Source organism: Ranitomeya imitator, chromosome 2, assembly GCF_032444005.1.
Source record: "Ranitomeya imitator isolate aRanImi1 chromosome 2, aRanImi1.pri, whole genome shotgun sequence".
NCBI classification, from domain to species: domain Eukaryota; kingdom Metazoa; phylum Chordata; class Amphibia; order Anura; family Dendrobatidae; genus Ranitomeya; species Ranitomeya imitator.
Window position 1 is genome coordinate 49423702 of NC_091283.1, and position 27994 is coordinate 49451695.

At 41.9% G+C, this 27994-nt stretch overlaps 1 protein-coding gene across 1 annotated transcript; it reads left to right on the forward strand.

Moving 5' to 3' along the window:
* The first annotated feature begins 234 nt into the window (after positions 1 to 234).
* Positions 235 to 27994, forward strand: LOC138661774 (cytochrome P450 2A4-like). Its single transcript, XM_069746681.1, has 9 exons — positions 235 to 514; positions 12890 to 13052; positions 14377 to 14526; positions 21709 to 21869; positions 23208 to 23384; positions 23539 to 23680; positions 24364 to 24551; positions 27074 to 27215; positions 27333 to 27994. Exons 1-9 carry the CDS (start codon positions 335 to 337, stop codon positions 27512 to 27514), a joined length of 1485 nt encoding a protein of 494 aa, XP_069602782.1. The 5' UTR covers positions 235 to 334; the 3' UTR covers positions 27515 to 27994.

Genomic DNA, 27994 nt, shown 5'->3' on the forward strand with positions numbered 1-27994 from the left:
TAGCCTCATTCTTTGTTGTTTGCGTGTTATGCAGTCACAGCAGCTTCTCCTGGCCTGCTCACACTTGCTTTATTCTGTTTAGAGGTGTTGGTCATTTTTTTTTTTTTTTTGGCTTTTTGTAATATCCTTTTTCTTAGTTATGAGTGCTGTTTTACTTTTCACATACATACATAATCTACGTCATTGCACCTCCGCACTTCAGACTCGCCCTTCCAGTCCCTCCTCGCTGATCACGTGTGATGTGGAATGCAGCTGGAAGAGTCAGTTTTTTTCTAAACAGAACAAAACCAAGAGGGATTTAGTACAGGGTCTCTGCTCTTTTCTTTGCTGCAGCATGGCACTGAATATTGTAATCACCCTTCTCCTAACTACTGCAGTTACTCTCTTCATTTACCTTATTAAATGGTGGAATAAGATAAAAGTGAAGAATCTGCCTCCAGGACCTACACCTCTACCAGTCCTGGGGAACCTGGTCCAGATTAGCACTACCGAACTACCAAGCTCTTTGCTTAAGGTGCGTAAGCCGTAATACTGCTCTGCTTTCATAAATATTCAGATAGAGTATGAAAATCTGTGAAAATGACTGTATTAATATATATATATAAGTGAATGTGTACATCGCGCGTCAATAATATCAACTAGACAAAAGTCTAATGCAAATTCAGTCCTCCGGGAACTAGATATTTTACAACAAAATTGCACCTCGTTGCAGGATTTCTATGATTTTTAAATTAATTTATGAAATGTGTATCGGTCTAAGAGTAAATGATACAGTCAGCTTTGTTTGCAGCAAATCAGTGTTCCACAGTGAATCTAGATTTATTAGTACAAAACAAGCTGAACCAAATCACAGAAAAAAACCCCTATATTAAAAACTTATTTCTTTATTAATCATTATTCTAAAACCTGGTGCTAACAAAACCATCTCAAAGAAAAAAACAATCATAAAAAATTTTATAGAAAAGGCCTTAGGAGGTGCCTGACCCTATGGTCTAATACTCACTGGCATCCTACCTAATAGCGGAGGTTGGCACCCTACAACCTGACTATGAGCTTTTGTCTATATACATAAGGTTGGGCAGGATATTTTATGAGAGGTTGGGTACATCCAGTAAGAGGTTGCTAATGGATGTTAAGCATTGTCTTTAGAAAAGCCTCAGTCTTATTTTTTTGATTGGAGGTGGAAGGCTCCTTAGGCCGGTTTCACACGTCAGTGGCTCCGGTATGTGAGGTGACAGTTTCCTCACGTACCGGAGACACTGACTCACGTAGACACATTGAAATCAATGTGTCTCTGCACATGTCAGCGTGTTTTCACGGACCATGAGTCCGTTTGCAAAACACGGAGACATGTCAGTGTTCGTGGGAGCGCACGGATCACACGGACCCATTAAAGTCAATGGGTCTGTGTAAACACGTACCGCCCACGGATGCTGTCCGTGTGCGTTTTTCCTATCATTGGGTTAAAATTGTAAAAAATTGTTGCAATACACGGACATGGACACACGTACAGCACACGGACCCTAAAAATGTACTCACGGACATCACACAAATCCCACACGGATGGCCCACGTGAGCACACAGACACGGATAACTCCGGCACCATTTTCTCCGGTACTAGAATTATCTGGACGTGTGAGACGAGGTGTCAGTTTTCTCACGTACCGGAGCCACTGACACACATAGACACATAAAAATCAATGCATCTTATCAGATGTCATTGATTTTTTGCGGACCGTGTCTCCGTGTGCCAAACACGGAGACATGTCAGTGTTCGTGAGAGCGCACGGATTACACGGACCCATTAAAGTCAATGGGTCCGTGTAAAACACATACCGCAATCCGTGTGCCGTGCAGGAGACAGCGCTACATTAAGCGCTGCCCCCCCCCCCCCCCCCCCCCCCACTAGTGCTGAAGCCGCCATTCATATGTTCTCTGCAGCAGCGTTTGCTGCAGGGAACATATGAATATTAGTGTTTAAAATGCAGGTCCCCCCCCCCCCCCGCTGTGATTAAAATACTCACCTAGCTTCCGGATCCCTCGCCGCAGCGTCCTCTTCTGGCCGCAGCCTCTCCTGTATGCGGTCACGTGGGGCCGCCGATTACAATCATTCAGTACTGTAAGTGAGCGGCTCCACGTGACCGCATACAGGAGACGCTGCGGCCAGAAGAGGACGCTGCGGCGAGGGATCCGGAAGCTAGGTGAGTATTATAATCACAGCGGGGGGGGGGAAGCGGGCGCACAGGAGGGGGGACCTGGATCTGCATTTTAAACACTAATATTCATATGTTCCCTACAGCAAACGCTGCTGCAGGGAACATATGAATGGGGATTCAGCACGATGCCGGGGACAGCGCTAAACTTTAGCGCTGTCTCCGGCACGCTCCGCGTGGTATCCAGTGGGCCACACTGATGTGCCACAGAAACGTAGTGGACACGGATAATTCCGGTACCGATTTTTTTTTTTCCGGTACCGGAATTATCTGGACGTGTGGGACTGCCCTTAGACCATAGGGTCAGGCACCTCCTAAGGCCTTTTCTATAAAATTTTTATGATTGTTTTTTTCTCTTTGGTGATGGTTTTGTGTGCACCAGGTTTTAGAATGATTAATAAAGAAGTAAGTTTTCAGGGTATGTGCACACGTTAGGATATTTTCCTGACAAAATCCTGAGATTTCTGCCAGAAATCCGCGTGCTGTTTTTGCGAGGATTTTTTGCGTTTTTTTTCCAGACACTCCAATTTGATGGGAAATCCGCAAAAAAATCCTCAAAAATAATGAACATGTCCGGTTTTTTTGCGGTATGCGTTTTTTGGCGGAAAAAAACGCAAACATATGCACAAAAAATGCGGAATGCATTCTAAATGATAGGATGCATAATGTTTGCGTTTTTTTAGCGATTTTATAGCGTTTTTATCGGGAAATTCCGCAAAAAAAAGCTAAAAATCCGGACGTGTGCACATACCCTCAATATAGGTTTTTTTTTATGTAATTTAAATCAGTGTTCCCCAACCTATAAAGTTATACTACTTCTATGTGGTTCCCCAGCTTGTTGCAGCTCTGAATGGTACTAAATTTTACTATTCTGAAGCCTATATGGAAAGAACACACCAAAAACTGAACAATTCTATGGCATCTTTAAATGCACATTGGACATGAGTTTTCATGAACCCAAATTCGCTTTGCTAGATTTTAAAAATAACAAATTTTTGTGCACAACAAAAAAAAACAATTTTCAAAAAAATGCAGCATTTATCTTCGAAAGTTACTCCCAAGCAAGAAAGTTTATAGCCCTTTGCTCCAAATGCCAGCATATGGACTCATCGCATATTGGCTGAAAAGTCCCCCATACACTTTATTTAGATGTTGGGCAAACGATGGTTCAGCCAGCTGTCATGTCTCCTGACTCCTCCATACACAAGAAGGCCACGTTCACACATTCAGTATTTGGTGAGTTTTTTACCTCAGAATTTGTAAGCCAAAACCAGGAGTGGGTGACTAAATACAAAAGTGGTGAAGTGTGTCTATAACACTTTCCCTCTGCTTGTTCTACTCCTGATTTTGGCTTACGAATGCTGAGGTAAAATACTGACCAAATACTGAATGTGTGAACGTGACCGAAAACTTAGGCCGACCTCACACTAGCGAGTTTTACGGACGTAAGAGCGCAGAAACTACGTCCGTAAAATTCGCATAAAATACAGCACAATTATTCTCTATGCCCCTGCTCCTATTTGCCGTATTTTACTGATCAGTATTATACGGCTTTCTACGGCCGTAGAAAGTCGCAGCATGCTGCGTTTGTCACCGTATTGCGCAAATAAAACATCAATGAAAGTCTATGGAAGCCCCAAAAATACGGATTACACACGGACCAGCAGTGTGACTTGCGAGGAATACGCAGCGGTGTTAGAGAGAAAAGCCGGCAATTCAGTGCGGTGTACAGTAAAATCACACTGACAGCTTCCAGTAGAATAGGTAAAATAAATGTGTACACATAGAATAGGTATATATATATATATATATATATATATATATATATATATATATATATATATATATATATATATATATATATATATATATATATATATAGTCATTGAGACACATATATGTATATATATTATTACTTCATCCAGCGCGATATAGCAGAAAGCCGGTAATTCAATTACCGGCTTCTGCTTTCTCCTTCCTAAAACCCGACATGATATGAGACCTGGTTTACATACAGTAAACCATCTCATATCCCCATTTTTTTTGCATATTCCACACTACTAATGTTAGTAGTGTGTCTATGCAAAATTTGGCCGTTCTAGCTAGTAAATTAAAGGGTTAAATGGCGGAAAAAATTGGCGTGGGCTCCCGGAAAAAATTGGCGTGGGCTCCCGCACAATTTTCTCCGCCAGAGTAGTAAAGCCAGTGACTGAGGGCAGATATTAATAGCCTGGAAAGGATCCACGGTTATTGCCCCCCCCTGGCTAAAAACACCTGCCCCCAGCCACCCCAGAAAAGGCACATCTGGAAGATGCGCCTATTCTGGCACTTGGCCACTCTCTTCCCATTCCCGTGTAGCGGTGGGATATGGGGTAATGAAGGGTTAATGTCACCTTGCTATTGTAAGGTGACATTAAGCCAAATTAATAATGGAGAGGCGTCAATTATGACACCTATACATTATTAATCCAATACTAGTAAAGGGTTAAAAAAACACACACACATTATTAAAAATTAATTTAATGAAAAAATCACAAAGGTTGTTGTATTAATTTATTCTACTCTCAATCCACTCACTGAAGACCCTCGATCTGTAATTAAAAAAAAATAAATAAACCAACAATATACATACCTTCCGAGGATCTGTCACGTCCAACGATGTAAATCCATCTGAAGGGGTTAAAATATTTTGCAGCCACGAGCTTTGCTAATGCAATGTTGCTCATGTCCGCAAAACCCCGGAGAATGTAGGTAAAGTAGGTCATTGACCTATATTTACCTGCATTTGCGTTGAGGCGCCCTCTGCTGGCTGTTCCTAGATCGTGGGAACTTTCCTAGAAAGCTCCCTGGCTCGAGTTCATATGAGGACAACCAGCAGAGGGCGCCCTCTTATGATCTCGAGTTTGGGAGCTTTCTAGGAAAGTTCCCACGATCTAGGAACAGCCAGCAGAGGGCGCCTCACCGCAAATGCAGGTAAATATAGGTCAATGACCTACTTTGCCTACATATATATGTTTTTTTTTTTTTTACACATGGATCCCTTGTATAGCCGTATGTCGGTTTTGCAAGCCTGCGCTAAAAACACACAGTACGGATTACATACGGAGGATGCCATGCGCAAAAAACATTGAAACACCCTGCCTACGGAGGAGCTACGGACCACTATTTTGGGGACTTTTCAGCATATTACGGCCGTAAAAAACGGACCGTATTTTCATACGCTGAGTGTGAAGCTGGCCTTACCCTGCTGAGCGCTCCTCTGTTCTCTAGCCATGGCCAAACATCTCTGGCTAAAGGCTTCTCTCTTTGTGCAATTTTGCATTGCCGGTCCTTTTGTTCTCAGACACTGGTTGGTGGCCCCCCATACACGTTAGACTTTCTTCTGAATTTGTCGATGATAGTGGTTTCAGATGACGTTAGTCTAATGTGTATGTGGACTTTAAGACCATACTCATATCTCCAACTGACAGTGTCGGACTCGGGTGCCCAGGGCCCACCAGTAGAACTGACTCCAGGGGCCCACTCTACATTTCAATGCTCAGACTAGGTACACCTTTATGTTGTAGTATTTGTTAGGAGGCTCAGTAGTAAGTTTCATTTAGGCTGAGTGCACACGTTGCAGATTTTTCACGTTTTTTTCGCTATAAAAACGCAAGACAAAGCATACATTATGCATCCCATCATTTCGAATGCATTCCGCAATTTTTGTGCACAAGATGCGTTTTTTTTCACGGGAAAAAAATGCATTGCTGTAAAAAATGCAGCATGTTCATTAATTTTGTGGATTTCCCACTATATTATTGCATTGCGAACCTCCGGAAAAATCCGCAAAAGAAACGCACCAAAAACGTGGTAAAAACGCAAGAAAAATGTGCAAAAACCACATGCGGATTTCTTGCAGAAAATGTTTTGCTCAGGAAATTTCTGCAAGAAATCCTGAACGTGTGCACATAGCCTTAAATTCAATACAAAAACAGGTCCAACAAGCACATTTTGTCCTCTAAAAAGATGGACACTGTAACAGAAACAACAAAGACCTGAGTACTGTATTTAATTGGTTCTGTCCGTTGCTATTTTTGTCTGTTATGTGGGCCATGTTCACACGTTCAGTGTTTTGTCAGTATTTTACATCAGCATTTGGCAGCCGAAACCAGCAGTGAGTGATAAACACAGAAGAGGTGCCATGTTTCTATGATACTTCTCCTCTGATTGATCCTTTCCCGATTTTGGCTTACAAATCCTGAGGTAAAATACTGAACATGTGAACGTGGCCTTGACTTAATTTTTCTACTACTATACTAAAGGGAACCCGTCACCCCGTTTTTTCAGATTGAGATATAAATACTGCTCAATAGGGCCTGCGCTTTGCGTTACAATAGTGTATGTAGTGTACCCTGATTCCCCACCTATGCTGCGAAATACATTACCAAAGTCGCCGTTTTCGCCTGTCAATCAGGCTGGTCAGGTCAGGTGGGCGTGGTGACATCGCTGTTTCTTCCCCAGCTTTCCGTTGGTGGCGTAGTGGTGTGCGCATGTCCAAGTGCCGAATCCACTGTGCGCAGGTGAAGAAAAAGCGCGCGATCTGCGCTATTACCCTTGTCATCGGTGGGGGCGGCCATCTTCCTGAGGCCGCGCATGCGCGCAGATGGAGTGCTCTGCTGCACGGGGCTTCAGGAAAATGGCCGAGGGATGCCGCGCGTGCGCACATGGAGATCGCGGCGGCCATTTTCCTGAAGCCGAGATGCAAACTCAGCTTTGGGAAAATGGCCGCCGCGATCTCTTCTGCGCACGTGCGGCATCCCGCGGCCATTTTCCTGAAGCCCCGTGCAGCAGAGCACTCCATCTGCGCACGCGCGGCCTTAGGAAGATGGCCGCCCCCACCGATGACAAGGGTAACAGCGCAGATCGCGCGCTTTTTCTTCACCTGCGCGCAGTGGATTCGGCACTTGGACATGCGCACACCACTACGCCACCAACGTAAAGCTGGGGAAGAAACAGCGATGTCACCACGCCCACCCGACCTGACCAGCCTGATTGACAGGCGAAAACGGCGACTTTGGTAATGTATTTCGCAGCATAGGTGGGGAATCAGGGTACACTACATACACTATAGTAACGCACAGCGCAGGCCCTATTTAACAGTATTTTTATCTCAATCTGAAAAAACGGGGTGACAGGTTCCCTTTAAAATAGAAAACCTGCATACTGATGTGATCAGCTACACCTGTTCACTTTTAGGCCGTCAAGGTTCAGCATTTTTTTTTTTTAGTTTCCCAGAGACCAATCTTTTTTATTTTTAAGTTTATATAAGGGCTTGATTTTGACAATGCCGTCAACAGAGGATGCATATCATTTAAATGGGTTGTCCTGTATAAAAGATTACTAGTCTGTAGGTTCAGGGACACAAAACAAAAACTGCTCCTAGGGTGTGCGCAGTCTTTTAGAAGCCAGCCTGCCCACATTGTTTTTGGTATAGGAAGAGTTTTCAGGAACGCACGCACACACACACGTTGCTGACTTCTTTCGACCATTTTACATCTTTGAAAACCTAAAGCGGTTAGGAGAAGCTGAAAAAGAATGAACTTATGTACAAGTCACTTTTACATTGCAGATCATTTAGTTTTTTTGGGGTTTTTTCAGCTATTTTCCTAGCAAACTACTCCTGAAAAAGACTCCGTATGTACATAAACTTAGTCACTCTATAGGGGTCCAGCGGGGCCTATTTCCTCTGCTGATTACAGCATGGTAGACATTTTGTCTCTGCTGCAGCCAATCTATCACCGAACTCAGTGGATTCTGACGGCTACATCAGACACTGGGTTCAGTGATTGTCTGCAGCACTGCAGACAATTTCACTGGTGCAGCCAATCAACAAAGCTAAAGAGCACACGTCAGGATTTTTTCCTGACAAAATCCTGAGAATTCTGCCAGAAATCCGCGTTTTTTAGCGCGGATTTTGCGTGGAATTTGCGCGTTTTTGACGCGTTTTTTGCACGGGTTTTTTGCGTTTTTTTCCGGACACTCCAATTTGATGGGAAATCCGCAAAAAATCCACAAAAATAATGAACATGTCCGTTTTTTTTGGCGGTATGCGTTTTTTTTGCGGAAAAAAAACGCAAACAAATGCACAAAAAATGCGGAATGCATTCTAAATGATAGGATGCATAATGTTTGCATTTTTTTAGCGATTTTATAGCGTTTTTATTGCGAAATTCCACAAAAAAAAAAAAAAACGCTAAAAATCCGGACGTGTGCACATACCCTAAGGGTATGTGCACACGCTGCGGATCTGCAGCAGTTTTCCATGAGTTTACAGTACCATGTAAACCTATGGAAATCAAAATCCGCAGTGCACTTGCTGCGGAAAAACACGTGCGGAAATGCAGCGGTTTATATTCTGCAGCATGTCAATTCTTTGTGCAGATTTCACAGCAGTTTACACCTGCTCCTCAATAGGATTCTGCAGGTGTAAAACTGCAGATGGAATCCACACAAAAAAAGCAGAAAATCCGCTGTAATTCCGCGGTAAATCCGCAGAGCGGTTTACCTGCGGATTTACCAAAATCAGTGCGGAAAAATCCGCACACCTTTCCGCAGCGTGTACACATAGCCTAAATCTCAGGGTATGTGTACACGCTGCGGATTGGTGTGTGGATTGTTCCGCGCTGATTTTGGTAAATCCGCAGGTAAACCGCACTGCGGATTTACCGCAGATTTTCTGTGTTTTTTTTGCGCAGATTTCACCAGTGGATTTCACCTGCGGATTCCTATAATGGAGCAGGTGTAAAACGCTGCAGAATCCGCACAAAGAACTGACATGCTGCGGAATATAAACCGCTGAGTTTCGGCGCGTTTTTTTCCGCAGCATGTGCACTGCAGATTTTGTTTTCCATAGGTTTACATGGTACTTTAAACTCAGGGAAAACTGCTGCAGATCCGCAGCAAAATCCGCAGCGTGTGCACATAGCCTCAGTTGTCTGTGGGTTGTTGTGTTTTGTTTTTTTTTTTGTTTTTTTTGTTTTTTTTTTTATACCCCTGACTGAGCTTATGAAGTAATTTTTGAAATGGGACAACCCTTTAAAATTATCTACTTTTATTAACTTCTCGGGGCATGAGAGGTGGCAAATTTTGTTTTACTATTATGTTTTTGCTATACATAACATTATAGATATATTAGTTATGCATTCTGCATATAAAAATGGCAGGTATTTTTTTTAAAGGTACATTTTTTTTCGGTGCTTTTAACTAAACCATGTATGCTTTTTTAATGTCTGTCTATCACTAAAAATGTCACAAGCATTCACATTCACTTATTCACATAAATTCATTGCAGACATACACACTGGACTTAGTTTTATAGTGTATATATGCGATTTGTACACCTTAGGGTATGTTTCCACGGTCAGGAAACACTCCGGGTTGGAAGTTGCGTACATCCGAAGCCTCCGGATGTTACAGCATAGTGGATGGGATTTTATGAAATCTCATTTCCACTATGCATGCTGGGATGCCTCCGGCTTCCCTACGTAAACGGACATGTGGCGCATCTTTCCAGACCGCAGCATGTCTATCTTGCGGAGATGCTGTGATTGCGAGAGTCAGAATAGAGACATAAACAGGAAGATCCAGTACCCACTTCAGGCCAGTGTTCCTCCTGAGCCTCCCCTCCCCCTCCTGACAGTGCCGACGACAGAGCTTGGCTGACAGCAATGCCACAGACAGAGGCCATCCTTCACTTCCATTAGCACTTTCTTCAGAAGCAGTGATTGCACGCATGCTCCATCAGCCTGACCCAGTCCGTGCTGGTGGTCGGGGCTTAATGCTGTGAAGCTCCAGGAACAGATGGGGAATGGCTGTGCTGAGCCTCCCCCCTACATCCCAGCCAGAGGCTCCAGAGAGGGAAGAGATCCAGTCCGCACACTCCTATGCTGTAGCTGAGCCTCTGATTCCCACCCTATGTTATACATGGCAATACAGGGGCTCAGCCTTTCTCTTCTCTTCTGTTGAGTGGGGATCGGCGCGGCTTAAATCGTGCATGCTGAGAAGCCAGACACTGTCAGAGTCGGGGCCCACCGGGGGATCCACCGATTTCCCGGTGGGCCAGTCCGAGCCTGCTAACTGGCAACTTTCCAGGCTATTCTCATCTCCTCAACCTGATAGATCAATTCTTTTATTTGCTCTTCCAATTGTATTCTATTAGTATTAAAACGGGAAACTATGATACATGGAAAATGAAGACATTTTTGATGAAAGCTCAAAAAAATTACAGCTAGTTTCTAATAGTTTGTTATATTGCTGATATCTCCTATCTCTTTATGTTTGACAATAGAACAAGCTTGTCAGTGTAAGCAATGCAGTTTCTGCGGAAGTGTCTACATCTGCTCCTAGATAAAGGCCGATCATAGTCCAAAACTTCTTAAAGCTCCACTCCAATTAATATGTTTTGCTTGTTTGTTAGGGATCATGTGTGTACGTATAATTATGGTAGTAGTATGGTCACCGGTCATCGCCTCCAGCTGTTTTCAGCTGCGATCTGGCATCACATAAATGGTTTGTGACCAAAAGAATCCCACAGTGGTTGCTGTGTGGAGCATAGGTCACTTTTTGAATTTTCTCAGAACAAGTCTATAAGACTCAGAATGAGACTATACACCTTGATTCTGAGTCTCATTAACTTACATTGAGAAAGTGGTCTCCACTCATCACAATGAGATAACAGGTTACAGATGCGGTGACGTGATGGTGGTATGGTGACCCATGAGTAAATTGCTACCATCATTATACTTACACACATGATCCCTATCAAATGGGCACATAAAACAATTCACCAGAAGGGGTTTAAAAATACATTAATTTTTTTTTTAATAGAAGTGCATTCATACAGGCTTCTCCTGTAATCTCTGAGCTTTGGTCGAATATATAAAAGCCTGTCAGCACTTGTTCATTGGTCTGTTAAACAACCAGTGAGTACTGATGTGAACTGAATGATCCTTCTGTCCTCATACAGCATCATGTTGCCAGCAGCACATCCCTGATTTACATGGCTTGACGGACTGCCAATAACATTGACTTTTACACCAGCATGGAACAAGTCAATCAAGATAGGAAGAAACATTTAAAGAGTAACCAAACTTTCACAGCATTTTTTCGTTCTTGACAAGCACTTTGATTAACCAGATCAAAGGGGGTCCAAATGCTAAGATCACCCTGATCGTTCAATAGACCCCTAAACAGTGCACAGGAGTCTATGCCTCCTGTGTGATTACATTCACAGACTGAGGTATTTAGTTAATGGAAAGTTTAGGCTCCGTAGACTGTCTTCCATGGAAACAAGGGTTTTTACAACCCGATCCTTGGCCGATCTACATCAGTCTAGGCATAAAGACTAACATTTTTCTAAAATAACTAACAGATTAGTCCTTAATAACCTTTTCTTACTAAAATAAGTGTTTGTGACTCAATACTGTTTTGAACAAGAATAGTTTGTCTGTTCTAGAGTTTAAACTCCGAAGTTTCCACCCGACTTGATATCACTATGTTATAAATTTGTCTGAGCAATTATCTTACAGTTTTAGTTTCTGTACTTTCTGTTTTAGATCTTTCAGACTGTCACTAACTTACCTTAGTGAAGTCCCTGACTATTGCTGATTTTCCCCAGTGTGGGGAGCTGCCAAGTTGCTTTTCCCTGTCGTAGCCTGCTAACTGCTGCTAACTCAATTTCCCGTTCATAGGCCACTGACTGCCACTGATTTTCTTTATTGTAGGCCATTAGGCATCAGGGATTTTTTCCTTTAAATGCTATGATTTAATGTTGGAGGCGGTCTAAGCTCTTCAGTCTATAGTAAGTTAGTTTATTGGTATTGGCAAGTCAATATACAGAAGAACAGTGCATTCAAAAAAAGTTAAGTCATTGGCCCCAATTTGTCAAATTGTTTTTGCCAAGTTGTTTTTGCCGGTTTTCATGTAAAGCTGCTTGAAATGTTGCCTTTTTTTGCCCAACACAAATTTGTTAAAAAATGTTGTGACTTTGCATTTTTGTCTCATTCTCGGCCAGCTCTGCAAATTTTTAGAAAAGTGATTGGAAGTTGGGCAGAATATGGCATGACCAAGTGCGCCTAACAAATTCATCATCATTTAGGTTGTAAAAGTGTTTTAAATCACAACAGAATAATACTCTAGTCCTTGACTGGACTAGACATTTTGGCTGTTGTGCAAATAAGTTGAAAGATGAACCAAATTCATTAAGAGGAGCACAACTCTTTGGTGAATATTATTCTAACGAACAGTCTCTCAAGACTTGCGTGCAAAATGCCATTCTTGATGAATTGGGGCCCATTGATTATCCTTCTGAAATATATACCTTTTGCTCTCCAATGTCTCGGTACTCAGCTGTGTGTTCTATCTACCTTTTGTTGAACTCATGATTTTACCTTCCCTTTTTCATATGATAGAAAAAATTCTCCTTAATAGAAAAATATTTAGAATTGAGAGTCCTCAGTGGTTGATACTTTTAAATGGCTAACTGAAAAGATGGTAACAAATTGCAAGCTTTCGAGACTACTCAGGTCTCTTCATCAGGCATGGACTAATTCTACCTTAATAAGCATCCATATGCATTTTATATATATCTTAAGTATGATTCCATACTACATGGTATTTTTTATATCTTAATGTAGCTGAGTGAGACGTATGGACCCGTGTTTACCATCTACTTTGCCAGCCAAAGGTTTGTAGTACTAATTGGCTATGATGCTGTAAAAGAGGCGTTGGTTGACCACAGTGATGTGTTCAGTGACAGAGGAGAAGTCGAAGTAACTCGCCTGTTTTTTAAGGATTATGGTAAGACATCTTCTGTATATCATAGATGGTAAGTTTATATTAAGCCTTTATTACTTTTCGTACCCTTATATGGTTGTAGCTAGATTTCTCAACCGTCATCTTAACTAAGGCTACTGGCCAAATACTCCTGAAATGTCAATACTTATGAAGCTCTTACTGTCAGTCAAAAACTCTCTTCATCTGGCATATGTTCCTTTTTCTTTCCGCAAGTGGTTAGCACGTTAACATTTTTATAAAAGAAAAAGTATGTAAGGTTTGATCTGATATCCAAGAGCAATGGTCACATGCCCCACCAGCTTCTTAAGAAGAAATTCTTCATTCTGGCATAGAGAAGGGTTCCAGACGACAGCTCCCACCTCTATGGAATCCATATGGCATATAGAATAGAATTCCTTTCTGATAATTTCTTTAATAAAGTAGATATTTATTTCTAGGGAATCTGTTCTCAAGTCTATATGGGGATTGCTAAACCTAAGACTTTTAGCTGGACATAAATATAAGTTTTTGGTTGTCTGGAATGTGGCAAACCATTCATCTGACAGATCGTTTGTACACGATTGCATTATCCACATGCCAGACATAAGGCCCAATACACATTAGACTAAAGATAGCCAATCTCATTGATATCAGATGGGTACAATGACATTTCGATAAGTATGATGCCCCCCCGACGCCCCCCCGACTCTCCCCTGACACATGATGTCAAGCAAGAGAATGATCCTGCCTGCTGAATTTCTGTTGGTGATTCATTTGTTCTCCAGCAGGTAAGCTGCTGTAAGAGGATCTTCTTTTTTTATCCAAATGGAATAAAAAAAATTTCCAATATGACAAGTCGCATATTTGGCAAAGAGAAGTCCACAAATTAATTGCAATGGTTTGAATAAAATTCGCAAACGAGTTTAATCAAAAATAGCCCAAATCAGCCATTACAACAGACTCTTGGGTGTACGGAGTGTATTTAGATGACATTGACCCAACCTTTAGCTACCGGGATATCATGGTACATGATTAAGTTTCACTCACATATTCTGTTTTGTGTGGCTATCGTAGAAGACTCCCAGTGTCCAAGTATTGATCAGAAGCTATAAAGGTTTAAATTGTAGTATTAGCAGCAGCAAGCCCATGGTGCTTGAAGGCCCAGAAAGTATATCTGTCACAAACTCTCATGTTATAAGGAACATATGTGTGTAAAAGCTTCAAAATACGCCTTGGCTATTAGTATCTTTAATTTTTACTGGGACATCATCAATAATACCAATGGCATTATCATTTTAATGGTTTTATATGAATATATTATTAATATTTACTAACATTCACCTTTTAGGGGTCGTCATGAGCAATGGAGAACGATGGAAGACTCTTCGTCGATTTGCTCTTACGACTTTGAGAAATTTTGGAATGGGGAAAAGGAGCATCGAAGAGAGAATCCAAGAAGAGGCCCGATGTCTTACTGAGAGGTTTATGAAAATGAAAGGTCAATAATGATTAGAAATGATGCAGGAAAATATTATGCTTGGAATTGTAGTTTTTCCAAACTTGGAAAGCAAAAGTTTGGAGAACAATGTTGTATAGAACATTTTAACATTCGGCCACAAGTAATGTTGGGGAATGCTGACTGGAGTAGTTTTGCAATAGTTGTGCTGACAGTTCCATGAAAAATGGCCAAAGTAAAAATTTCCAAAGCTGTGAATGTGGAGCGCCCCCAGACACAGGGCCACAGGTTAATCGGTACCGGTCCTCTCTGTCTGTTTCTGGGGATGTCACGGTGGCTGGACCTGGTCCGTGACCCTGCTAAGGGACGTCCAATAAAAGGTGATGTGAGTCTGTCAAGGTTTTGTGACGCCACCTGTGGTATTCGGTCAGGGTGACCGATGCTGCTTGGGGGCCCACTGGGGTGATGTGATGGCAGCTAGATGGTGAACCTTCCCACAGGTGAAGTATGTCCCCAGGGCTTCCCAGTAAGGTGGATGGCGATTGTGTAAGGTGCAGTCAATAACGAGGACACAAGGTTGCAGTCTCTTTACCTCTTTACTGAAGACTTCAGGATCCTCAATCCAGAGCACGGTTAACAGGGCTGTCTGAGACCGGCCGGTCCAAAGGCACATCCAGAGTTCCCTTTGCAGGTGGAAATCGTTGCCTACCACTAGCGCCTGTTTGTTGTAGTGCTTCCCTTCTGAGCATTCGGGATAGCCCTCACAACTTCTATTCTCGTTCTTTCTAATTCGTTCCAGTTCTTTCTAGTTCTCCGTCCCCCAGGTATGTTATGGCTAGGACGCACCCGTTTGACGGGTAGGCTCGGAGTTCTTCCGGGACCCTAGAGACACCCCTCTCCACGCGTTGCCCCTATGTCAGCCAACCTATAATTAACTGTCCTGCAGAGTTTGAAGTAAGGCATAGTCAGTTACTTCCTCGGTGATCCGGCCACCGGCTACGTGCCTCAGTAGGACGTTGCCATTCTCCAGGCACGACTCCTACTGGTTCTCCTTTGTGCTTGATCTCGTTTCTCACTGTCCACAATATCCTTTGCTTCGTGTCTTTCTTAGGACACCGCCACGGGTGGTGCAGGCGCGGTTCCGTAACGTTCTGTTCTAGTCGCTAGGTACCTGACAGGTTCCCACATCTGACAGGGACCCCCCTGAATCTTCCCTGAAACACCCCCTGCCACGGGATGTTGCCTGGACAAAACCCAGTCAGCTTCTGTCTAACTTTCTATCCAACCCCTAGTTTTACCGGTGTGAGGAGTGGCCTAATAAATAAAACCTTTTACTCCCCCTAGTGGCCGGAGTGTGAAGTGTAATGTGTGCTGGTGATACTTGGTCAGATGAACTCCTTTAGTGCCATCAGACGTACCATCACTCCCCTTAGTGGCAGAGCGATACTACTGCAATGACCAGGTCTCTGGGGCGCTGCAAATGCCCACAGGAAAGTTGCCTACAAGGAGAGTTGCCCACATGGAAAACTGCTCACGTGGAAAATAGCCCATACAGAAAGTTGCCCACATAGAGAAAATAACAAGTTTTTTTAACCTCTTAATGACATCAGCCGTACATGTACTGTGCATGTCGGAAGCGGGTGTATGGAGCTGGCTCCTGCAGGGAGCTCTCCGCATACCCGTCAGTGTATTACGATGTCTGTGTATTACAGCCAGGACCTGCCGGCAACAATCATGGGTGAAGCAGCGCTCTGCCTATGATTAAAGGGACTCTGTCACCAGAATTTGGCGGGACTGGTTTTGGGTCATATGGGCGGAGTTTTCGGGTGTTTGATTCACCCTTTCCTTACCCGCTGGCTGCATGCTGGCTGCAATATTGGATTGAAGTTCATTCTCTGTCCTCCGCAGTACACGCCTGCGCAAAGCAATCTTGCCTTGTGCAGGCGTGTACTATGGAGGACAGAGAATGAACTTCAATCCAATATTGCGGCCAGCATGCAGCCAGCGGGTAAGGAAAGGGTGAATCAAACACCCGAAAACTCCGCCCATATGACCCAAAACCAGTCCCGCCAAATTCAGGTGACAGGTTCCCTTTAAGTTCATAAATGCCATTGTCAATCTCTGATAGCGGCATTTAACAGCTGACATGTGCACGCATCACTTTTTCTGCCCATCCGCCATGTTATCATGGGTTGCTAATGAGTTGTTACGACAGCCAATGGTCAGCCGATGACCCCCATGCTTGTCATTATGGAGATCCTTTGAAGCTCTGCCTGTGGCCAGGTCTCAAAGGAAACTCTGATTTCTATATGCAGAAAATCTGTTGCAAGCAGCAATATTACACAAATGAAGTTAACATAGTCTGATCAAGTCCCCTAATGGGACTAACAATAACAGTAAAAAGTAAAAGGAACATGTTTTTAAAAAATAATAAAAAAAACACAAAATAAAAACATAAAAGTTCAAATCACTCCCCTTTACCCCCATTGAAATTAAAGATTAGAAAAAATACACATGTGGTATCGCTGAGTTCAGAAAAGTCTGATCTATCAGAATATAAAAACAATTAACCCGATCGGTTAACACTGTAAACAGAAAAAATTCAAGAATGCCAAAATTGCAAAAGTTTTGGTTGCTGCAATTCCACAAAAAAACTGTAACAACAACATCTACCCCAAAAAGGTACTAATAGCAACGATGTCTCATCCCATAACAAATAAGCTATCATACAGCTCCATCGGACAAAAAATAAAAAATGTTATGGGTCTTGGAAAATGGTGGCCTAAACCAAAACATATTTAAGGGAAAACTTCAGATATTTCTTTTACATTTTTTTTATTAAAAAAAACTGGACATGTTGGGTATTGCCATAATTGTATTGATGAGGAGAATATTATTTTATGGACATTTTTACCACAAAAAAACTATCCCACCCCCCCCTAAAAAAAAAAAAAAAAAAAAAAAAATCAGAATTGCATTTTTTCACAATTTTATGGCACTTGGAAGTTTTTTCCCATTTTCTCGTACACTATATGGTAAAATGATGTCTTAGAAAAGTACAACTCATCCTGCAAAAACAAGCCCTCATACGGCTATGTGGCCAACAAAATAAAAGAGTTATGGCTTTAGAAAGAAGGAGAGGTAAAAATGCAAATGGAAAATGGAAATTGGCTACAGCATGAAGAGGTTAAAGAGGGCTAAGGCTGTATTCATGCTCAGAAAATTGGGCACATGCCTGTACAGCTGGGGTCACACTATACACAGGCTCTGGAGCGATAGTGCAGTGCCCCAGAGACCTGGTCGTTGCAGTAGTATCGCTCTGCCACTAAGGGGAGTGATTATACATCTGATGGCACTAAAGGAGTTCATCTGACCAGGTATCACCAGCACACATTATACTTCACACTCCGGCCACTAGGGGGAGCAAAGGGTTTCATTTATTTACCACTCCTCACACTAGTAAAACTAGGGGTTGGATAGGAAGTTAGTGAGAAGCTGACTGGGTTTTGTCCAGGCAACATCCCGTGGCAGGGGGTATTTCAGGGAAGATTCAGGGGGGTCCCTGTCAGGCGTGGGAACCTGTCAGGTACCTAGCGACTAGAACAGAACGTTATGGAACCGCGCCTGCACCACCCGCGGCGGTATCCAAAGAAAGAGACACGAAGCAAAGGATATTGTGGACAGTGAGAAACGAGATCAAGCACAAAGGAGAGCCAGTAAGAGTCGTGCCCGGAGAACGGCAACATCCTACTGAGGCGCATAGCCGGTGGCCGGAACACTGAGGAAGTAACTGACTCTATGCCTTCATTCAAACTCCGCAGGACAGTTAATTATAGGTTGGCTGTCTACCTTAAATCACCTAAGCAGACATAGGGGGCAACGCGTGTTGAGGGGCATCTCTAGGGTCCCGGAAGAACTCCGAGCCTACCCGTCAAACGGGTGCGTCCTAGCCATAACATACCTGGGGGACGGAGAACTAGAAAGAACTGGAACGAATTAGAAAGAACGAGAATAGAAGTTGTGAGGACTATCCCGAATGCTCAGCAGGGAAGCACTACAACACACAGGCGCTAGTGGTAGGCAACAATTTCCACCTGCAAAGGGAACTCTGGATGTGCCTTCGGACCGGCCGGTCTCAGACAGCCCTGTTAACCGTGCTCTGGATTGAGGATCCTGAAGTCTTCAGTAAAGAGGTAAAGAGACTGCAACCTTGCGTCCTCGTTATTGACTGCACCTCACACCATCGCCATCCACCTTACTGGGAAGCCCTGGGGACATACTTCACCTGTGGGAAGGTATACCATCTAGCTGCCATCACATCACCCCAGTGGGCCCCAAGCAGCGTCTGTCACCCTGACCGAATACCACAGGTGGCGTCACAAAACATTGACAGACTCGCATCACCGTTTATTGGACGCCCCTTAGCAGGGTCATGGACTGGGTCTAGCCACCGTGACAACCCCAGAATTGAGACAGAGAGGACCGGTACTGAGTAACCTGTGGCCCTGTGTCTGGGGGCGATCCAACTACATTTATTACAGGGTAGGTGATAATAGCGTTATATCGGTAGAGCTGGGGTCACAATGTACAAAGGCAATGGAACGGGAGGGGGGCGGTGATAAAAGTTCTTATTTTGTCCATGTGGGCAATTTTTTATGTGGGCAAATTTCCAATAAGCATTCATAGTTGTGAGCTTTTCCTTGTGGACTTTTTTCCTGTGGACAGTTTTGTTTTGGCCATTTTTCAGGTCACCTCTGCTGACATGTGCCTGTTAGGATTATTTCTGGGCTCATTTCCTTGGGCTTCTCATAATCGTCTCCTGGATGTCAGCTACATAATTGGGTGTCTGGTGTTTCCGAATGCGCGATTGGTTGTATTTTTGGTATCAGCCATGAATCCTTTGTTTTGCCTTCCATAAGGAATACCACTCTGTTGTTTCATTAATCTCTTACACTGCTCTGGTGAAAATGAAAACTGAGCTGATTGGTTGTTTCCATTGGTGACTGGAGGAAACAAAGGCAATTTTAAAGAAAGTCGTTTCTGATTAATGAGCCTTGATATGCAAATAACCACTTCAGAGAGAAAGAGGACCTAGGGTAAGTGCACACATTGTGGATTTTGCTGTGGATCTGCAGCGGATTGGCCACTGTGGATTCGCAGCCGTTTTTCATGAGTTTACATTACCATGTAAACCTATGGAAAAGAAAATCCGCAGTGCACAAAAAACGCGCGGAAACGTAGCGTTGCTTATTCCGCAGCATGTCAATTCTTTGTGCGGATTACGCAGCGGTTTACTCCGCACAAAAACCACATTAAAGTGCTTTTTACCTGCAGATGTCTCAAAACAGGTGCGGAAAAATCCGCAGAGGACGCTTCTACGTGTGCACATACCCTTAAACTTTATAGCACTACCTCTTTGAAGGAACATTTCTACAAGTCAGTATTGATCCTTTACCGAGCCTTGATAAGCATCTTCCTTTGCAAATTACACAAGTGAGGCCGGGATCACACATACGTGAGATACGGCCGAGTCTCGCAGGTGAAAACCCTTCTCTGGCGCTGGCACTCCGGAGCGGAGCGTGCAGCCGCACAACAACACATGGAGCTGCACGCTCCGCTCCCAAGTGCCGGCGCCAGAGGAGGGCTCGCGTATGTGTGATCCCGGCCTAAGACAGGTTTTTGTAGCACAACCAGTAATTCAAATAAGCAAAGTTAAAATGACAAAACAACCTGTGATTATATTCTAGAATTCCAGGTCCCCAGTAATCATGCTCCATGCTGCCGTGTAATCTGGAGCCGTCAGTCAGGATGAGGGTGCGGAGACTGAATATACTTGGACTCATGAGCTCTTGCACACTAAAGCTGGATGCTTTAAAAAATAAAAATATTATTCATTTATTTTTATTAATGAACAAAAGGTGATTGCACTTTGTCTTCAAAACATTATCGGGTAGATATCCAAGATGTTTGGAACAAACACCATATTCTTAAAAACTGTGTACAAGTACTAAGAAAAATTGATGCCGTCATGGTAAAGTGCGGTCACACCAAATATTTGGTTTAGATTTCTCTTTGTTCATTCACTTTGCATTTTTGTTAATGGATAAAAATTAATATATTTTTTTAACTATTCTTACATTGCAACACGAGATACAGTAAATGAATATATGAAGCTTGTGTTTTGACAGATCTTTTCTTAGGATGTGTTCACATTGAGCTTGCTTGTAGCTTTTTTTTCAGAAGAGAAACTCTTCAACTCCACATTCCCAGCTTTTTGAACGCGGTGGTTTTTGGATAATTTATTTTCTAAAAATACTCAGCGTGAACATACCCTTAGGCTATGCGCAGACCTAGTTTTTGAGGCTTTACGTGGTGAGGATCTGCTCCAAGAATAGCAACAACATTTTTTCCCAAAATCCCATTGAAAAAAATCTCCTTACACATTCTAATATTAATGCTATTGGTGCCTATATGAGGTTTTTTTTTTTTTTTTAGCTTTTGTTTTTGCTTTTTTTACACTTCAGTCCTTGAGAAATATACTGTGAATTTCACTACTTTGAAGAAGATCCTGGAAGAATCTTCTCCAAACTAGGCCATGTCACATGAAGAGGCTGTAGAAAAAGCACTTTAGGAGCAAAAATCACTTGAACAATTGCTTCAAGAAAAGAAAAATTGCTCCAAAACCACCCTCCCCAAAAAGGAAACTAATAGACAGTAAAAGTTATTATTTTTTTTTAACCCTGCATTAAAAGAGATCTGATAGATTCTGATTATCAGATATTCTGGACCGCTTCATGGCAGTAGAAAAGTATATGAAACTGAGGTTCCCCATCGTAATCACAATCAATAATGGCGCCTAACAAAAGGAGGTTGTTGTGGATCAAAATAAAAATGTTTACAATTTTTCAAGAAACACCAAACCCATCCATAGGCTTTTGTCTGGTATTACAACTCATACCCATATGAGCAAAAAGTCTAAAGAACTTTGAGTTTTCTGGTATCTATTCAAGCGTAGTGCACACCTTCAGTGACATTGTCTGCGCATGGCGTGCTGGGGATTTGGACATCTATGTTGTAATACTAGAGCACAGCACACTACAACACTACATTGTACAATTAGTTGGAAGCCAAGCAATTGTTTTCCATTCATTTGAATAAGAAAATAAAGCTGATAATATTCAATATATGTACGATAGTTGACTATTTTTATGTAATTTTTCATAGACACTCCAGTTGATCCAACGGATCTACTGCATCTTGCCATTTCCAATGTCATTTGCTCCATCGTATTTGGTGAGAGATTCGACTACGAAGATGAAAAGTTCATGTCGCTGCTGTCACATATTCGAGAATTTACCAAGGCGTTCACCAGTTTTTTGGGGCTGGTGAGTGATGGAAGAATATTTGATGGGTATAAAAGAACAATCAAAATTCAGAACTAATATTTTGTGATTACTTACATTAATAGTTTTGCCTTATTTCTCAAAAAAAAATGTTTTTTTTTTAATTTGAGTGTAAGGGCTCATTCAGGTGTTCATATCAGTCAGTTTGGGCACAGACTGCGAATACACGGACTGGCCGCAGCTCTCCTGACTTGAGCATGACAGCTTCATATATTTCCATGAGTCTGTCACACTTTGGTCGGAAGAGTCACTGCCAGTATGTGTATTGCTGTCTGAGATTGGACCAAAATCCATGAACGTCTGAATAAGCCCTAATATAAATATATAAAACAATCATAAGGTGGCGAAACGTAAGTGGTGAAAACTGGAAATAAAATGAGAAGCCCAGGTTTTTATTTCCTTCTTCTTTACCACCCATTATGAAAGTCACTGATCGTGGAAGTAGGGTCTCCCAATGTTCAGGCTCTGGATAGTTACGGCAGATAATATATGATCTACTTAGATAATTATTTATAGTTAGTATATTATCTAACTATCCAGAGTCTGGATATTAGAAGACCCTACTTCCACGATCAGTGACATTCGTAGTGTGGAATAAAGAAAGATGAAATAATAAGGTTTGCTTCTCATTTTGTTTCCAGGTTTCACCACTTAGGTTTCATCACCTTGTGGTTTCTTTTTAAATGTACACTCTTTTCCTGATGATTCATCTAAATCTTCACCAATTTGTTTGCTTACAATATAGTTACTTTTTAGAAGGAGGTCCTTTTAGTGGAGTTGATGGAGCCAACTATGGTGGCTAGGGTCCCAAGACCGATTTCTCTACATCGGAGAAAAAGTGTCAAATGATGTTCACCAGACTCTGATCAGAGATTGGTCAAAGTTGGACCAGAGGTGGAGACCTGTTGACTTGCATTGCCGATTTTGATCGATACTCGTATAAAAATCAAATGTGTGTACATCACTACAGAGTAACATGGGTTTGAGTGTTATCAGTAAAAACCACGGAATTGTCCGATTTAAACAATCGTGTATCCGATCCCTTAGATTGAGCAAGTAGGATGTCTCAGGAAAAGAGGTTTTTAGTTGTAATCAAGAAAAATAGAATGACAAAAATAAAAAAAAAGTCAAAGGGCATCTGCTTTCAGAATAAACCAGACATGGCAGAACGTTTAACACATACAATTGCAATACAAATACAATTTGATGCTGGATCTTTCAAAAAATTGACCGTTTCGAAAACCTTTTTCACAAATTTTAAAATGTAATCAGTACATGTGTATAACATATTTTAATCTTATAATGTTATTTCTAATTTAGTTTCTTAACATTTTCCCGACCATGATGACCCATGCTCCAGGACCTCACCAGAAAATCTTCAAAAGTTTTGAAAAGCTAAAAGAGTTTATAACTAAGGAGATGAAGGCTCACCAGGACACATTGGATGAGAATTGTCCTCGGGATCTAATAGATTGCTTCCTTATGAGGATGAAAGAGGTAGATCAATTTATACTCCGAGTTAAACATTTTTTGAAAGTTGAGTAACATCCTCTGTTTTTGGCTTCGATCTTTGCCTGACCCTTGTTGCTTCTTCTGACGGTCAAAGTTTTTCACTGTATTCAAAATTTTCACCGGTAAAGTATCTTTTTAGGAGAAAAAGAATCCAAACTCAGAATTTCATGAGAAGAACCTACAGGGAACAATTACAGACTTGTTCATTGCTGGAACAGAAACGACAACGGTGACACTCAGATATAGTTTTCTCATTCTGATGAAATATCCAGAAATACAAGGTAATATAATATCACCACATGGTCAAATTATGCAACAAGCCATATATAGCTCTGGCAAAAAAATAAGAGACCACTGCAAAATGTTCAGTTTGTCGGATTTTTCTCTTTATATGTATATTTTTGAGCAAAAAGGTAAATTGTTTATTTATTTTATAAACTTCTGACAACTTATCTCCGAATTCAATAAATTTTTTTTTTTTTTTACTGAAAAGGAGAAATCGTCAAAATTAAAGAAAAAAACAGCGCTTTCAGACCTCAAGTAACGCAAAGAAAAAACAAGTTCATAATTATTTAGAAACAACAATACTAATGTTTTAACGCAGGAAGAGTTCATGAATCAATATTTTGTGGAATAACCATGATTTTTAATCACAGCTTTCATGCGTCGTGCCATGCTTTCCACCAGTCTTTCACACTGCTTCTGGTGTAAAAAATGTAAGCAGTTCTTCTTGTTTGATGGCTTGTGACTATCCATGATCCTCTTGATTACATTCCAGAGGTTTTCAATGGGGTTCAGGCCTAGAGATTGGGCTGCCCATGACAGGGTTTTGATGTGGTGGTCTTAAATTTTTGCCCGAGATGTATAGCCTTTATTGGGAGGCACTGAATTTAAATCTATCCCAGAATGAAGCTAGTCCATATTTAGTCACATTCTCTATGAAATTTTCTTTTGCGTACTTCAGACAGGATACACAAGGAGATTGATAGCGTGATAGGCAAAGATCGTTGTCCGTCAATGGAAGACAGGAGTAAAATGCCTTATACAGAAGCCGTGATCCATGAAATCCAAAGATTTGGGGATATTATCCCTGCAGGTCTGGCTCATGCCGCGAGCAAAGACACAATATTCAGGGGCTACAATATTCCAAAGGTATTCTGAACTTCATAACATATGGATTGGATTATTGTTATGTCTCTCTTCTCTCTGATTTACATTTTTTTATGGATTTTGTCTTGTATGTCAACCTGTACAGATGAGCAATGAAGGATCGTCATAAAGAACTACAATCCAGCACCTTACTGATATCTCAGTCCACCATTTGTTTTATTGGTTTCCCATTGGGCATTTTTCTAAGGTGATTCTTCATTGTTCATCTGTAAAATTTTCTTCACTGGCTCGATAGATTACTGGGGTCATTCAATTTTTAAGTTCTTGTTGTTTTTTTTTTTTCTCTCTGAGGCTTAAGGGGTAATGTTTCTTCTTGTGGAGATTGACATGCTTGACATGCCAGGGTAAGGAGACTTTTAGGCCATGCAACAGTGATTTGGGAAACTAAATATGCATATTGTCTCTTCAGAGAGGAAGAGGATTTGAACTCTAGCGCCACCTATTAGAAGTATCAGTCTTAAAGGGAATCTGCCAGCAGGCTTTTGCTATCTCATCTGAGAGCAAAGGAAATGATGATGTAGGTATATGGAAGCTGAATATAATGATGTACCACTTTGATTACTGGGTGCAGATGTTCTCACACAGAGTTTTTATACAATGTGCCATGAGCGATGGAAGTCCTTGGCACATTGTATATATTTCATTTGGACGCTGCAGCAGCTGTGATTTATGCATTTCTAGGTGTTGTGTCTCACACAACCCATTAAGGTGAGCACCCCCTACCCTTTTGTTTTCTCTGTAATATTTGAGTAAGGCCTTATTGTGACTTTGCGTTGTATGTCTAATAAGAGTGTTTAGATTTAGTATGAGAATAGAAAGTAGGAGAACGTGGTCAAATTCTGCGCTGCTGAATCATGCAGGGCAAAGTTATTAATAAAAGTGGTCTTTATTCAACGCGTTTCTGAGTTTCAAAGAACTCATTCATCAAGAAATACCACATAAGGTTCTTATGTGGTATTTCCTGATGAATGAGTTCTTTGAAACTCAGAAATGCGTTGAATAAAGACCACTTTAATAATACCTTTGGCCTACATGAATCGGCAGCGCACAATTTGACCACGTTCTCCTACTTTGTATTCTCAAAGGCCGGTCCCTCGTGGATCTGCGGCAGCGAATCTCTCCAATGCTTGTCTTAAGCTACGTCTGGTGAGTGCTTTTACCTTGCATTGACTGCTTAATCTCGGATAAAACCCTATTGCACTATTTTCCTCCAACAGTTTTTATAGATTTGGTATGAAGCAGGGCTGAGAAAGCTTCACCTGCCGACACCAGGCTCTCCATGTATAAAGTCCATAGACATTGAGGTGCCTGTCACAGAATTGGGCATGTCACACCAGGATGGTAAGCGCTAAAAGTGCTAACACAATCATCGCAAGCAAGAAAAACTGAAATTGATAAGGGAGGCAGCGCTGAAATCTGACAGCATGCTGTCTTCAGCTTGCATAGCAAAAACCTGCTGACAGATACCCTTTAAAGTCAATATTTACCCTTTAACGAAACTTGCCACATAAACGACAAACCAAAATCACAATTTCCAGACACATGTTTCAGGGTGTTGCCCCTTTTCAGTGCAAAACATGAGATCTGATTTGGCTATATGAGAGGCCTCGGACTGGCGTCTAAGGGGTACCATTTCTCTTTGACATACCTGACGTGCCAAGATGAGGAGACTTTAGGTACCGTTACACTAAATGACTTACCAATGATCATGACCAGCAATACGACCTGGCCGTGATCGTTGGTAAGTCGTTGTGTGGTCGCTGGAGAGCTGTCACACAGACTGCTCTCCAGCGACCAACGATGCCGAAGTCCCCGGGTAACCAGGGTAAACATCGGGTTACTAAGTGCAGGGCCGCGCTTAGTAACCCGATATTTACCCTGGTTACCATTGTAAAAGTAAAAAAAAAAAACCGTACATACTCACATTCCGCTGTGCTCTGCTTTACGGCCGGCGCTAACACAGTCAGTGCGGGAAGCTGACGGCCGGGGACGTGACAGACATCGGAATGTGAGTATGTACTGTTTTTTTTTTTTTTTTTTTTTTTACTTTTACAATGGTAACCAGGGTAAATATCGGGTTACTAAGCGCGGCCCTGTGCTTAGTAACCCGATATTTACCCTGGTTACCAGTGAACACATCGATGGATCGGCGTCACACACGCCGATCCAGCGATTGACAGCGGGTGATCAGCGACCAAAAAAAGGTCCTGATCATTCCCCAGCGACCAACGATCTCTCAGCAGGGGCCTGATCGTTGGTCGCTGTCACACATAACGAGATCGTTAGCGGGATCGTTGCTACGTCACAAAACGCGTGACGTTGCAACGATATCGTTAACAAAATCGTTATGTGTGAAGGTACCTTTATAGTTTAAGTCCTCTTCCTCTCTGGAGAGGTAATTTGCATATTTTTTTCAGCCTGAAACACAAAATTTCCTAAAACTGACTTTTAATATTTTCCTTTTTGACTTTAATAGTCTACATCTTTTGCACATTTATTTTCAGGGAACTTTGCTGCTTACAATGCTGACCTCTGTCCTAAAAGACCCCAAACAATTTGAGAACCCAGATAAGTTTGACCCAGGACATTTTTTGGATGAAAATGGTGCCTTTAAGAAGCATGAAGCGTTCTTACCATTTTCCACAGGTGAAATAACATTAAATTACACTTCATACCTGAAAACGAAGTATGTAAATTTTCATAGACTCTAAGTCTAGTATCATGTATAGTGCTAGTGCAATTTGTACAATCGTGTCTCCTTAGGAAAACGCGCGTGTGTGGGAGAAGGCCTGGCTCGTATGGAGCTCTTCCTCTTCTTAACTACTACATTGCAAAAATTTACATTAAAGCCCACAGTGGATAGAAAAGACTTGGAAATCACTCCTGAACCCAAAACCAATGGCTCCAGACCCCGATCATATGAGATGTACACAGTTCCTCGTTGAGGAGATCTTCTCTAGCTTGGTAGCTTGATCCAAAAACTTTCATTTTCATACATTACAGAAAATAGGAATTCGTGATCTGCTCAGAATTTACTTGAAGAAGGAGGCAATCACCATGGTCACCCAGTTTAAATAGAAAGAAATTAACTCACAATGAGTTACGTTTCAGAAATATTCAGAAATATTCTTTATGCATCTAACACACGGCTGGGAAAGGAAGAAGGTGGCATCTTCAATCAGCGCTTCTTATCAACCCTGCCCTTCAAAGACTGCAATAAAAAAGAAGGGATCAGTGCTATCATTATTTTTTATTATTGAATGTTGTCATCACACAATGTCAGGCCTCAGCAGAAAGACCAAGATCATGTCTGGGTGTCACCATCTGCAGTGGAAGTCAATAATTTTTATTTTATCTTTCAATATACCTTTTTATTTGCCTACTGAATCTAATATAACCCGATATTAAATACCAATGCATAATAA